General features: G+C 34.7%; 1 protein-coding gene and 1 non-coding gene across 11 annotated transcripts in view; one reads left to right on the top strand and one right to left on the bottom strand.

Annotated features, from left to right (window-relative positions):
• Nucleotides 1-13,017, bottom strand: part of ANKHD1 (ankyrin repeat and KH domain containing 1) — a 131,506-nt gene that overhangs the window by 22,370 nt on the left and 96,119 nt on the right. For all 10 annotated transcript variants that reach the window (XM_059417739.1, XM_059417733.1, XM_059417734.1 and 7 more), the window contains 9 exons: nt 11,619-11,764; nt 11,130-11,241; nt 10,519-10,664; nt 9,863-10,005; nt 9,168-9,381; nt 6,689-6,864; nt 6,251-6,413; nt 4,483-4,578; nt 3,899-4,015 (listed from right to left, as the gene is read on the bottom strand). In XM_059417739.1, coding sequence (XP_059273722.1) covers nt 3,899-4,015; nt 4,483-4,578; nt 6,251-6,413; nt 6,689-6,864; nt 9,168-9,381; nt 9,863-10,005; nt 10,519-10,664; nt 11,130-11,241; nt 11,619-11,764 — 1,313 coding nt within the window. The remainder of the gene's footprint in view (nt 1-3,898; nt 4,016-4,482; nt 4,579-6,250; nt 6,414-6,688; nt 6,865-9,167; nt 9,382-9,862; nt 10,006-10,518; nt 10,665-11,129; nt 11,242-11,618; nt 11,765-13,017) is intronic.
• LOC132029001 (U6 spliceosomal RNA) lies at nt 309-416 on the top strand. The gene has a single exon (XR_009407643.1). It is a non-coding gene; the product is annotated as a U6 spliceosomal RNA (small nuclear RNA).

Here is a 13,017-nt window from a genome sequence, read left to right as displayed (position 1 = left end):
CTATAAGAAAGACAGACAATAGCAAATACTGGTGAGGATGAGGAAAAACTAAAACCTTCAAACACTGCTGGTAGGAATGTAAAATGGTAGAGCTGCTTTGGAAAACAATCTGACATTCCTCAAATGGTTAAACAAAGAATTACCATATGATCTAGCAATTCCCTTCTTAGATGCATTATATATATATACATATATATATGTATATATATATGTATAGGCATATCTACATCTATATACAGATGGTATATATATGGTATATATACATACCCAGAGAAATTAAAACACATTCATACAAAAACTTGTACCCGGTGTTCACTTTGGCAGCACATATACTAAAAAATCTCTAACAATACAGAAGATCAGCATGGTACCTCCACAAGGATAAGAGGCAAATTCGTAAAGCACTCCATATTAAAAAATATGTATATTGTATATGTATAAAGTAGAAATAACCTGAATGTCCATCAACTAATGAACAGATAAGGATAAATAAATATGTGTGTATATAATGGGATATTATTTAGCAATACAAAGAAATTAAGTATTGATACATGTGACAACATGACTGAACCCTGAACACAGTATGAAGTGAAATAAGCTAGTCACGGAACAAATATTGTATGATTCCATTTATAGGAAATGTCCAGAATAGGCAAATCCATAAAGACAAAATACAGTTTAGTGGTTACCTAGGATGGAGGGACTGAAGGGGGTGACGCTTAAAGGGTGTAGGGTTTCTTTTTAGGATTGTGAAAATATTCTAAAATTGACTGGTGATAAATGCAGAACTCTATGAATGTACTGAAAGCCACAGAATTATATGCTTTATTTGTTTGAAAATATATGTATATTTTAAGAGTGTATTTACTTGAGAAAGAAACAGAGAGCACAAGCAGGGGGAGGAGAAGAAGGAGAGACACAAGGAGACTCTCTGCTGAGCTGGGGGCCTCCCACAAGGCTCCACCCCAGGACCCTGAGATCACAACCTGAACTGAAGTCAGATGCTTAACTGACTGAGCCAGTCAGTCACCCCTGAACTGTAGGCTTTAAATGGGTGAACTGTATGATATGTGAATTAAATCCTAGTATTGCTGTTAAAAAAATACATTTATGTAGCATCTGTTTATTGCTATATAGTCAGCTATATGATAGCTGACTAAAATGCAACTATCATGATCTTATAAACTATTAAAAATTTTCACTGTAAAAAATACTGAACAGAGACTATTATAAAAATTGTTTTCCTACTTTATAGAATTTTTTAAAGCCACACACATAATTCTGATCACTTTTAGGTTTTGCTGTGGCTAGTATCAGAAAATGTCTTTTTTTTTTTTCCAGAAAGGGGAATGTAGTAAGTTGCTAGCATCATGATGAAAGTTTGAAACAAGTAGAAAACACATCAAGTGATTTATCCTTCTAGGGTAATTAAGTAAAGCATTTTCCTCAGAATTAAAATTTATCATTTTGAGACATAAACTGATTATTCTTTGAAATTTTTATTTATCCGAATCAGAAGTTGGCAAACTGTGACCTGAATGCCAAGTCCAGTCTACCATCTGTGTTTCTATGGCTTGAAAGCTAAGACTGGCTTTGACATTTTTAAATGGTTGAAAGAAATAAAATGAGTATTTTGTGACACTTGAAAATTATACGAAATTCAAATTCCAGTGTTCAAAAACAAAATTCTATTGGAACACTGTAATGCTCATTCACTTAGGTATTGCCTATAGTTGCTTTTGTGCTATACCAACAGAGCTGAGGACTCATGACAGAGCTGAGGACTCATGGCCTACAAAGCCGAAAATATTTACTATTTAGAATTTTATAGAAAAAGTTGGCAATTCACTACGTAAATGAGAAAGGACTGAGAGAAGAGATTGCGTATTTAGCTAAAAACTGAATTTCATCACTCTGTTGGCATAAGAACAAATCGGCTAGCCAGTTAGGGAATTGCTGACCATATCCCAGGGTAGTTACACAAAAATCAAAATTATACATGAAAGGTACCTTAACAGTCATCTAACTATGAACTCTGCTTTATTTTAAAATGAATATAACCTTTTTTCCCCTTCTGACTTTTAACTGTAATCTTAAGGTTTGTACTTTTACCCCTAATATAAGCAATGAATGTCCTTTTATGTTCAGATCTTTTGAGCATTTGTCTAATTATTCACCTTAGGCTAAGTTTCTATAAGTGGAATGATGGGTGGGAGTATGGGTATCCACCTTTTTATTTTGGAAAGCACTTCCATTAATAGCTATAGTGATTTACACCATATATCAAAATTCATTCACTAGAGTGCTAATCCTTCCTCATCCTTGCCATCAATGGCTATTATCTAATCTTTAAATTTTAACTTTGCCAATGTGGTTAAAAAAAAAATTATTGAACATTTGTATTTCTTTTTCTGTGAACTGCCCATTCATGTTGGATCATTTTTTATTCTGGCAAGTTGTGTTTTTCTCATTGATTTGTAAGCAGCCTTTCCTTCTGTTCTTAACTTACATGTTTTTTGGATTTTTTGTTTGTTTTTAGAGAGAGAGGTGCAGGGAAAGGCAGAGGGAGAGGGAGAAAGAGAATCTTAAGTAGACTCCATGCCCAGTATAGAGTCCAATGCAGGGCTTGATCTCACAACCCTGAGATCATGACCTGAGTCAAAATCAAGAGTTAGACATTTAACTGACTGGCCACCAGGTACTCCTTTTTTTTTTTTTTTTTTTTTAAGATTTTATTTATTTATTTGACAGAGAGAAAGACCGCAAGAGAGGGAACACAAGCAGGAGGAGTGGGAGAGGGAGAAGCAAGGGGAATGAGAGAGGGAGAAGCAGGTTTCATGCAGAGTGGGGAGCCTGATGTGGGGCTCGATCCCAGGATCCTGGGATGATGACCTGAGCCAAAGGCAGACACATAACAACTGAGCCACCCAGGTGCCCCAAGGCACCCCATGTTTTATTCTTTTTCTTTTTTAACTAAGGGATTCAAGAGTTTAGTATCTCTCAAAATAATCAATTTTTTTTCTTCTTTTAATCATCAACAAAATAATCATGTTAAGCTAGCTCTTGCATTCCTAAAATAACTCTACTTGATCATAGTCTTTGCTCTTTTAATACAACTTGTGGATTGAACAGTAACACCCTCATTTTCCAGGTAACCAGACTGACCCTCAGAAAAGCAATTTTTTTTTAAAGTTTTTCCATTATATCACACAACCTAGGATATTAGACACTTACTCTTTAAGTGAAGATCTAATAAACCACTAACAGCATACATCTTGTACTTAACAAAAGATTTTCAATGTTTAAAAAATTTTTTCTCAAAGTAATGTTAAAACCACTAAGGTAGAGGCACCTGAGTGGCTCAGTTGGCTAAGCATCTGCCTTCGGCTTAGGTCATGATTTTGGGGTCCTGGGATGGAGCCCCATGTAGGGCTCCCTGCTCAGCAGGGAGTATGCTTCTCCCTCTCCCCCTCCACCCCATTCATTCTCTCTCCCTCTCTCAAACAAATAAATAAATAATCTAAAAAAAAAACCATTTAGGTAGTAATATCATTTGGTAAACTATGATCTGCTTGAAAACTAGTCTCTTACTTATATGATTCAAAATATTTTTAAGAACAAGAGGTCACAATAAAAAAGTTGATGGTGATTTGACAATCCATTAATCATCAAAATCTTGGAAAGAGATTTTGTTAAAGTTGTTGGTCATAAGGATAGTAAACTTATTCCTATAAATTTCCAACAATTCTTTTTAAAAACTTCTGGAATTTATTTAATAAGTAAGTAATTTCTACTACAACCCATGTGGGACTCAAACTAACCACATGCTTTCCAACTGAGACAGCCAGGTGCCCCAATTTTCAACAATTTCTAAAAAGAAAAATTATTTTTTTTTTACCTTTTCCAGATCAAGTTCCTTCAAAAGAATACTTGCATTCTTATTTGCTTCTGCAGCCTGCTGGTCTTTAGCCTTCACAATTGTCTCAACACATTGGTGACATTTTTTCAAGAGTTCCTACAGTGGAAAATGGAATTATATAAATATAGGAACACATAAAATCTACAGGCCTTATAAATAAAACTTGAGCTGATAAGCAGAGTGAAGTCCAAGACTTAAAGCCCAAACAAATGAAAATTCACTAAGCCAAAGATAAGCTATCCTTTGAGCCTAGTCATAAATTAATTCTCACCAAAAAAGGGCATTATTTCCTAAAAAGTTTGTGTTCTTAGGCAACTTTCTAATCAGGCTAATAGTCTAGCAATAACTTTTAGCCACACTCACTGTGATTATAGCTCATAACAGGAAGGAAATCTCAAAATAATCTGTTAATATTACAATATCCATTCTCCATGGAGAAACTAAAACCCAGATGGAATAGGTGATCAGTTTCACAGAAGACAAAAGGAAGCTTGCTAACTGCACACTTTGGCATATAATTCCACAAAGAATAAAAATGTGCTTCAACAGTTTATTAAACCTACCTTATCTGTAATTGTTGCTATGTATCTCATGCATTCTATATCAGAAGGGAACTGATTGACTTCCTTCACCAAATATTGAACAACTTTTACATGACCCTGTAAGAACAACAACAACAAAAAATGCACAAAAGAATTCCTTGAAAATTTGCCCATATGCTTAATAACTTAAGAGTAAAAAGTATGGTGATACTTCCAGATAGTTCACTAAACTGAAAATTGAAATTGTGAAAATAACACACTCACTTATCTTTCCTAAATTTAATCTAGCATTTCCTCACTGAAAACAGAAAAACTTTTGTAGAAAACAAGTGTTTCCCAGAGTAAATCTATTAATAAAAACTGGTGGTATGAAATGAACCTTTATATAAAAGGGAAATTGGTACTAAAACAGAAAGATGTTCGAGATTTCAAAGCATTACTTTGGGTCCATCTTACAAAACAAGGTAGACTCTCACATTTATTTGGGGCTCATGACTTGAATCTAGGTAAAATGCTTTCTAAATGCTATGATCAGAGGCGGATGATATAATTAATTCTAAGTACCATGTATTTTAACATGACCAAATTTACATAGTTTTCCTCCTACCAAGTTCTTAAACATCTTCAAGTATTAGTCTGATGGTGACAAGTTCAGAGACGTCAAAAAGTCATTGCCTCCAGGGCAGGGAACTGAGAATAGGCATGACGAAATTTTCTAGGATTACAGAAGCATTTTATATGTGTAAGGGATGTGGGTTGCATAGGTATATGTATTTATCAAAACTCATTAAACTATGCACCTTAGGTTTGTGTATTTCCTATATGTAAATGATCCTTCAATTAAAAGGAAAGGAAGAATTGAAAAAAGAATTAAGTCCAGAAAAAATGTTAAGTTCTTTTTTTAAGATACAAAACTTACACTATTCTCTTTCAGTAACTATTTAGTGACTACCTAGTACGTATTGGGCACCATGCTAAATAAACAATGTGAATAAGTAAGGATATTCGTGCTTGGTCTTCCTGGATCCAACAGTCTACTTGGGGAGATAAGCATTAAATAAGTAAATACATGTTTGAATGTATAATTACAATTTGGGATAAAGAAAATAATAGGGTACTGTAAAAAAGAACAAGAGGACCTTTTTCAGATGGGTATTAGGGAAGGACTCCCTAATTTAACATGGGAGCTAAATGATGAACAGCAGGGAGCCCATGAAGAGCAAGGGGAAAGAAAACCAGTGTGCAAAGTCCCTCTGGAAGTTAAAAATTTAATGCATTCTAGACCAGTAGCAGAAGTGTAGTGAGCAAGGGTGAAGGGTAGCAAAAATTGCTGGCTGTGGGGAGGCTGGCATGAGCCATATCATGTAGGGCTTTGTAAGCCATGTTCAGTAGTTTATAGTTGATTGTAATTATAACGGTAAGCCTTTTAAAAATACAGCAGACAAGCAATATATATATATATAGGAGGTATAATGCATTTTTATGAAAGAGTCCACTCCTTTTTGTTCCTTCTTAGGTAGAGAAGACATCATCCACATAAAAATCTCGGGTTTTATGTTCAACATAACAAAACTAGTTGGGACACAACCGATTTAACAACGCAGTTGCTTATAGTGAACTACAGTGTAACTCTGAGATTTGGCCACAAAAGAGGGTGGAAGGATAGCAGTGATTTATGTTTGGAAATTCAGTCTATTCCCCAGGAGCAATTCATTTTTCCCACATGGTTTCAACTTAGAATTAGTTAAAAATGGTTACATTTTACCTTCTTCCCTCCACATCAAATTACCTTGCGAAATGCTGACATAAGAGGTGTGATTTTCCGGTTATCCACTGCATCCACATCAGCACCCGCTTGTACTAGCAACTGCACCACATCAAAATGACCACCACTGGATGCCAACCAGAGTGGCGTGTTTCCCTTCTTGTTCCGAACATCAATATGGGCTCCCCTATAAAAATCAAAGAATGTAAAAAATAAATAAATAAAAAAATAAATAATCAAAAAACGTTACTATAGTTACTATAGTCTCCTACAAGGTGCTGACTTTCTATTTCCTGTCTTTTATCTTCTATTAAATAGCATGCAAATAATATGTTCTTCATTTTTTTCAATAATCTGCTCTTTAAAATGTCAATAAAGAAAAATAATCTGAGTAGCTGTAAAGGTGCTGAAAAGTGAAAAGGAGGACAAGAACTTCTATATATAAATCAAAAATTTACCCACCTATTAATCAGGAGCTCACAGAATTTGTAGTGACCTTTGTCAGCTGCTATTGTTAAAGCAGTATCTCTTGAGGAAGGCACAGGGGGGGCATTGACATCTGCTCCTTTATCAAGGAGAACTCTTCCAACCTCTGCATATCCTCCAGAAGCAGCTTCCATCAAGGGGGTAAGACCAGTCTGTTTAAACAAAAAATTTATGCAAGTACATTAGTAAAATTTTGTTAACAGTCTAAAACATTTGATTTACCAATGGATTCTATTTCTGATTTTCTCTCCTAAAAGAGCTAAGCAATATTTAATCTTCAATTTTACAAAACAACAAATGAAAATTGTTAGAGTGAATCAGACATGCTAGAATGAATTAATTTATCATAACATACTGTCTCATATCAAAAAAACCAATTTCACAAGTTCTACACTGTTATAAATTTACACACGAGACAATGACTTGTCTACCCAATGAGCAGCTATGAAAGATAAAAAGAAAATTAAAGTATATTGTTCAATGGAAAAACTTTGTTTAAAAATTAAAAAAAATTTTTTTGATTAACATACAATGTATTATTTGCTTCAAGGGTACAGGTCTGTGAATCATCAGTCTTACACAATTCACAGTGCTCACCATACCACATACCTTCCCCGATGTCTATAACCCTCCCACTGCCACCCTGTTTAAAATTTTTATCTGAGAATGTAGTTTGCTAAATAACTCAGGATAAATTCCTTCTATCCTGTTCAAACTTGGGAAAAATAGGTTAAAATATCACTCCATAAATTTTATACATATGTGTCTTTTGCTCATTAATCTCTAAAACTTTTGCCAAGAGACATTTCATACTGGTATCATTTCTAAAGAAATATAGATTTTTATAGGACTTCTTTTTTTTTTAAAGATTTTTAAAATTTATTTATCAGAGAGAGAGAGGGGGAGAGAGCGAGCACAGGCAGACAGAATGGCAGGCAGAGGCAGAGTGAGAAGCAGGCTCCCCGCTGAGCAAGGAGCCCGATGTGGGACTCGATCCCAGGACGCTGGGATCACGACCTGAGCCGAAGGCAGCTGCTTAACCAACTGAGCCACCCAGGCGTCCCAAGACTTCTAACACTGAATATGTGTAATCCATTTCCTGGATAGCAGGAAAGATTCATTTTTCTTTGTGCTATGAAAAAAAAAATGTTTTGTCTGTGTGCTATGAAAAATTTGAGGAAAACTATACTTCCTAATTTTGTAGATTACAAAAATGTAAATATTGCATTAAATTTTAAGAAATAGGGGCGCCTGGGTGGCTCAGTGGGTTAAAGCCTCTGCCTTCGGCTTGGGTCATGATCCCAGGGGTCTGGGATTGAGCCCTGCATTGGGCTCTCTGCTCAGTGGAGAGACTGCTTCCCTCTCTCTCTGCCTGCCTCACTGCCTACTTGTGATCTCTGTCTGTCAAATTAATAAATAAGTAAAATCTTTAAAAAAAAAAAAGAAAAAAAAACTAGAAAGATCACCCTCTCATTAAAAAAAAAACACCAAAAAAAACCTTTCAAATCTGAAATGACTACAAGATTGGCTGCTGTCTGACTATAAAGAATTCCACATAAGCTACATTTCTAGGGTTGTAAGTACCTAATAGTTCTAAACACAGAAATTCAAAACACTGATATACTCCCTTCCTTCTAAATGCCAAACAGTCGTGAATTTGTCAGAATCTGTTACAATCAGACTAAATTTTAGCTATCTAAATTTTATAATCTATGCAGTAGTTTTTCTGATTGGATTTTTTACCAATAATAAGCATATGCTTCTTTGAAGGAGTTCTTTAAAAATCTACATTAAAGGACCCTACGGGACACTTGGCTTAGTCGGTAGAACATGTGATTCTTGATCTCAGGGTTTTGAGTTCAAGCCCCATGTTGGGCATAGAGCTTACATAAAAAACAACAGCAACAACAACAACAAAAAACAAACAGAAACCTCGACTATCTTACTACAAAGATAGCTTATTATATTCAAAGACTGCAAACTGGAGGATTAATAGCTACTCAAGGCTAAGGGTGGAAAACATACAGATTCTACTTTCTTCATTGTTCTTAATAAAAGACATGAATGATGATAGTATGTCATTGGCCACAATTCCCAGATCTTGTCTTGGGATGTCATTTTTAACTTAAGACAGTTTAAAACAGCACATTCAATTTGAGTTGAAATGCCATGCTAATTTTTTTTTAGATTTTATTTTTAAGTAATCTCTACATCCAACGTGGGGCTCAAACTCACAGCTCCAAAATCAAGAGACACACACTCTACTGATTGAATCAGTCAGATGCCCTTTCATAACTATATATATTTAACTCTACTCCTGATGTGGGGCTTAAACTCACAATCCCAAGATTAAGAGCTGGATAACTTACTGACTGATCCAGGAAGGAATCTGAAACACCACACTCTTTATACTAGAAATACACCCTAAGTAGTTGAAAAGTTATAAAATGCTTACCTTTGCCCTATGTTCAACATTGGCTTTTCGATCCAGAAGCAAACTCACGACTTCTGCTCGGCCTTGGAAACAGGCCAAAGTGAGAGCCGTGTTCCGATTGGTCTCGATTTGGGCATTAATGTCTGAACCCATATCAAGCAGCAGTTTCACTGCAGGAACATGTCCATTCATGGCAGCCAACATCAAGGGAGAAATACCTAGTTTACTCCCAGTCCTAAGGGGAGAAATTTGCTTAGAAAATTAAGATAATATGTTGCCTACTGTTTTTTTAAAAAACAGAGAATATAAAAGATGAAAATGCTTCAGAGTAAAAAGGTCTCTAACACCAATGAATAAATTTTATTCGTGTAGACTACTAACTAGGAATAGGAAAATCTCACAATTTACAACATAATCCCTATTTAGAGGTTAAAAATTTCCAATCATACACAACGAAGTGCTTCCTGAAATGAGGTATCTTTAAAAATCGCTATTTTAGCTGAAATAAGCTATGATTACTTATAAGCACCTCATAGGAAAAACTGTTGGTCTTGTACTTTAGAACTATCTCTAAAAAAGTTTCTAATTTTTAGTTACAAGTACAGTTGACTTTAGTATTATCTTAATTAAAATTGATATCCGTACAAATATTTAGAGGAAGACGCTTAACCCCAAGGTAGTAATTGACCAGTCATGAATAAAATGAAGATAGATACCTTGAATTAATCTCTGCTCCAGCATTAAGCAGAATCTTAATGATATTAACATATCCTCCAGATGCAGCTAGACTCAATGGTGTATAATCAGACACATTCCTATGTTCTTTATTTGCACCTCGAGCCAGAAGCAAGTCTACCACCTATGAAGTAAAATACAGAGAAACCAGTTTAAACCAAGGGTTCAACTTATAATGAAGGAAGCACAAAGAAATGGAACCTATACATTACTCATCTGAATATCTGACATTTTAATTATGCCCTAAATATTCAAACATCAGCACTAGAGAAATGGATTCAATTTCATACCAAGGAATTTGGAGCTTTGAAATCCCAATTATATTGAAATAACAAAATATTACTCATTCTACTCATTATCTGTTGAGTGATGAACCTGCCATTTCGTATGTGTTAGGACTGTGGCTTATTCAGCCTCAATAAATGTAAGGATAAACAGAGTTGGTTTTTTTGTTTGTTTTTTGGCTAAAGCACAAGAAACAGATTCCATAAAAGCCGATTTAGTACTCCCAGCAAATTTAGTATATGGAACATGTCACACCACATGTAAGTTTTATTCATGTAGCTAAATTACTAAGCATATGCATATTTAATATATAAGCATAATGTCTACAAAATGAAAATTAACATTAACACACCTCCTGACGTCCACCAGAACATGCTAACGAAAGTGGAGTATCCTTAGTGCGTTCTGATTGTGCTTCTATATCTCCACCTTTATCCAAAAGGATTTCAACAACTCCAACATGCCCTGCTGTTGCTGCCAGGATCAGTGGTGTGAAACCTAAAGCAGAAAATAAAAATCTCAAATTTGTGTTTTTTTACTTATTGAGCCATTGCTTTTAATTCTCTATCACTTCAAAAGAAGAAGCTCTTTAGGGCAGACACTTACAACCATTTAACATAAAACTGCTCTAATCACTTATTTATTAGTGACAAAACGCCAAAAACACATGATAAAAAGGAAATGCTAAGTCAAACAAAACTACCAAAGTTTATACTCATAATGAACACTGTCTGATATCTCTGTAAGCTCTACTTTTGGATTAAAGAGAAAGGCAACGACAACTTGCTATACCTCACTGGATATTCCTTATTGAAATATGCGTATCCCTTTTTTCACTGAGGTAGTCTAGGGACTATTTATAGATAATCAAAAACATAACTGTTTTCTTAAAAAAAAAAAAAAGAAAAAACTGTTTTCTCATGTAACTACTCTCAGGCTTTACTTCTGACTGACATTTCTTACCTTTTTTGTCTCTGTGCTCAATTTTAGCATCTCGCGCAATGAGTACGGACACAAGTTCTTCGTGACCACCAGCACAAGCTAATGTTAACGCTGTGTCATGATTGCTCTCAGTCTAGAGGGGAGAAAAAGTTAGTTTTTGTTTACAATGGTGTTATCATTTGAAGAGCAAATAATACTTATTTTCACAATGAATGTATAATGATGATTTTCTTTTCCAAACAAAGAAACTCAGAATTTGCAAAAGAAGTTAAATAAAGGGGCACCTGTGTAGCTCAGTCAGTTAAGTGTCCAACTCTTGATTTCTACTCAGGTCATGATCTCAAGCCCTGCATTGGGCTCCAAGCTCAGCATGGAGTCTGCTGGAGATTCTCTCTCTCCTTCTGCCCCTCCCCCCAACTTATACATTCTATCTCTCTCTAAAGTAAATAAATAAAATCCTTTAAATAAATAAATAAAGCAAGCAAGGAAGCAAGCAAGCAATCTACTTACATGTGCATCAATGTCAACTGAAGGATACACAGGGGGAATAGACTGGGAAGCCACATTGCTTGGAGACTGTGAACAGGGTTCAGGTGTAAGACATTCTGTGGTCTGAGAGGAACTGTTTGAACCACTGGGCACTCTGCTACTCACAGCTGAAAAACAATATTCATATTGCTGAATTCTACTTAAAAGAGTAAAGTCACTTATATACATAAAAACACAGAAAAAATTTTATAGCAGGAATATAATGTGGTAGTTATAACACAAGCTTTGGAATCAGATGGGCCTATGTTTGAATCCCAGTTCCACACTTTCTGATCTCAGGCAAGTAATTTAACCTCTTAGAGCCTCAATTTTCCTCATATGTAAGATGGGGATGATAACAGTAGTACCTGCTTTGAAAGACTATTGGAAACACCACTTGAGATAATGCAGGTGAAATACTTATTAGCATGGTGCTTAATGTTCAGTGCATACACAATGTTATCAATAGGGAAAAAAGTTTACAATAAAGAATAAATTTTGTATCTTAGTTTGTAAAAATTAATTAGATAAAAATGTCCTGAGGACAATGCACAAAATAGGGGAGAGGAGAACAAGTTAAAATATTTCTCACATAAATAGCAGACAGTGTATGTTTTTAAAATTGAGTATTTATCTTGAAAATTTGCTAAAATGAATTAACTCTAAAAATAAAGCTATTTTTAAAATCCACATTGGAACTTTTATTAGGGATCTCAATCTGGTGTTTGAGACTGCTGTCAGAAAGCTGAGTTAATTGACGTTATATCTTTATGTCTCTACATATTTCTTATGTTTCATAAGAGGCAGAGTTTGCCCCACAGTGGGAGAAATAGGTAAGTAAGGTACAAAAAGCATTTAAAATACACAGTGTTAAAAAAATAAAAAATAAAATACACAGTGTTTAGTACATGTGAAGGGCTCATTAGATGTAATTACCAGATATTTTATAGGACTTTCAGTACTATTGCTCACTGTATTGAAAAATAAAAACATGACTCACTCAAGAAAAAACTCAGAAAAAAGCCTACAATCATTCATATAAAAAAAGACAAAGCTTCAGTGATGGCAATAACCTCTCATCAAGACTAAAAGTAAATAAAAAACACATAGGTCTCAAAGGAAAATGTAAGCATTTCAAGAGTTAGAGAACGTTTAGTCTCTAGAATTTGGGTATGACTGGATCCCAATCAAGGATACTGTTCACAAGTGTAAACAACTAAGTTTAGTTTAACTTCACAAATTTTAATATGTTCAGATATGTTTCTACATGAACTGTCCCATCCTCTTCCCCACTAATATATATAAAACCATATTGACTATATGAATTTCTGTAGCTTCTTCCATGGTTACAAATAGGAATTATTATTTTATGTATTTGTTC

This window comes from Mustela nigripes, chromosome 12 (genome assembly GCF_022355385.1).
Source record: "Mustela nigripes isolate SB6536 chromosome 12, MUSNIG.SB6536, whole genome shotgun sequence".
Classification (NCBI taxonomy): Eukaryota; Metazoa; Chordata; class Mammalia; order Carnivora; family Mustelidae; genus Mustela; species Mustela nigripes.
This window is presented reverse-complemented; position numbering and strand designations above follow the sequence as displayed.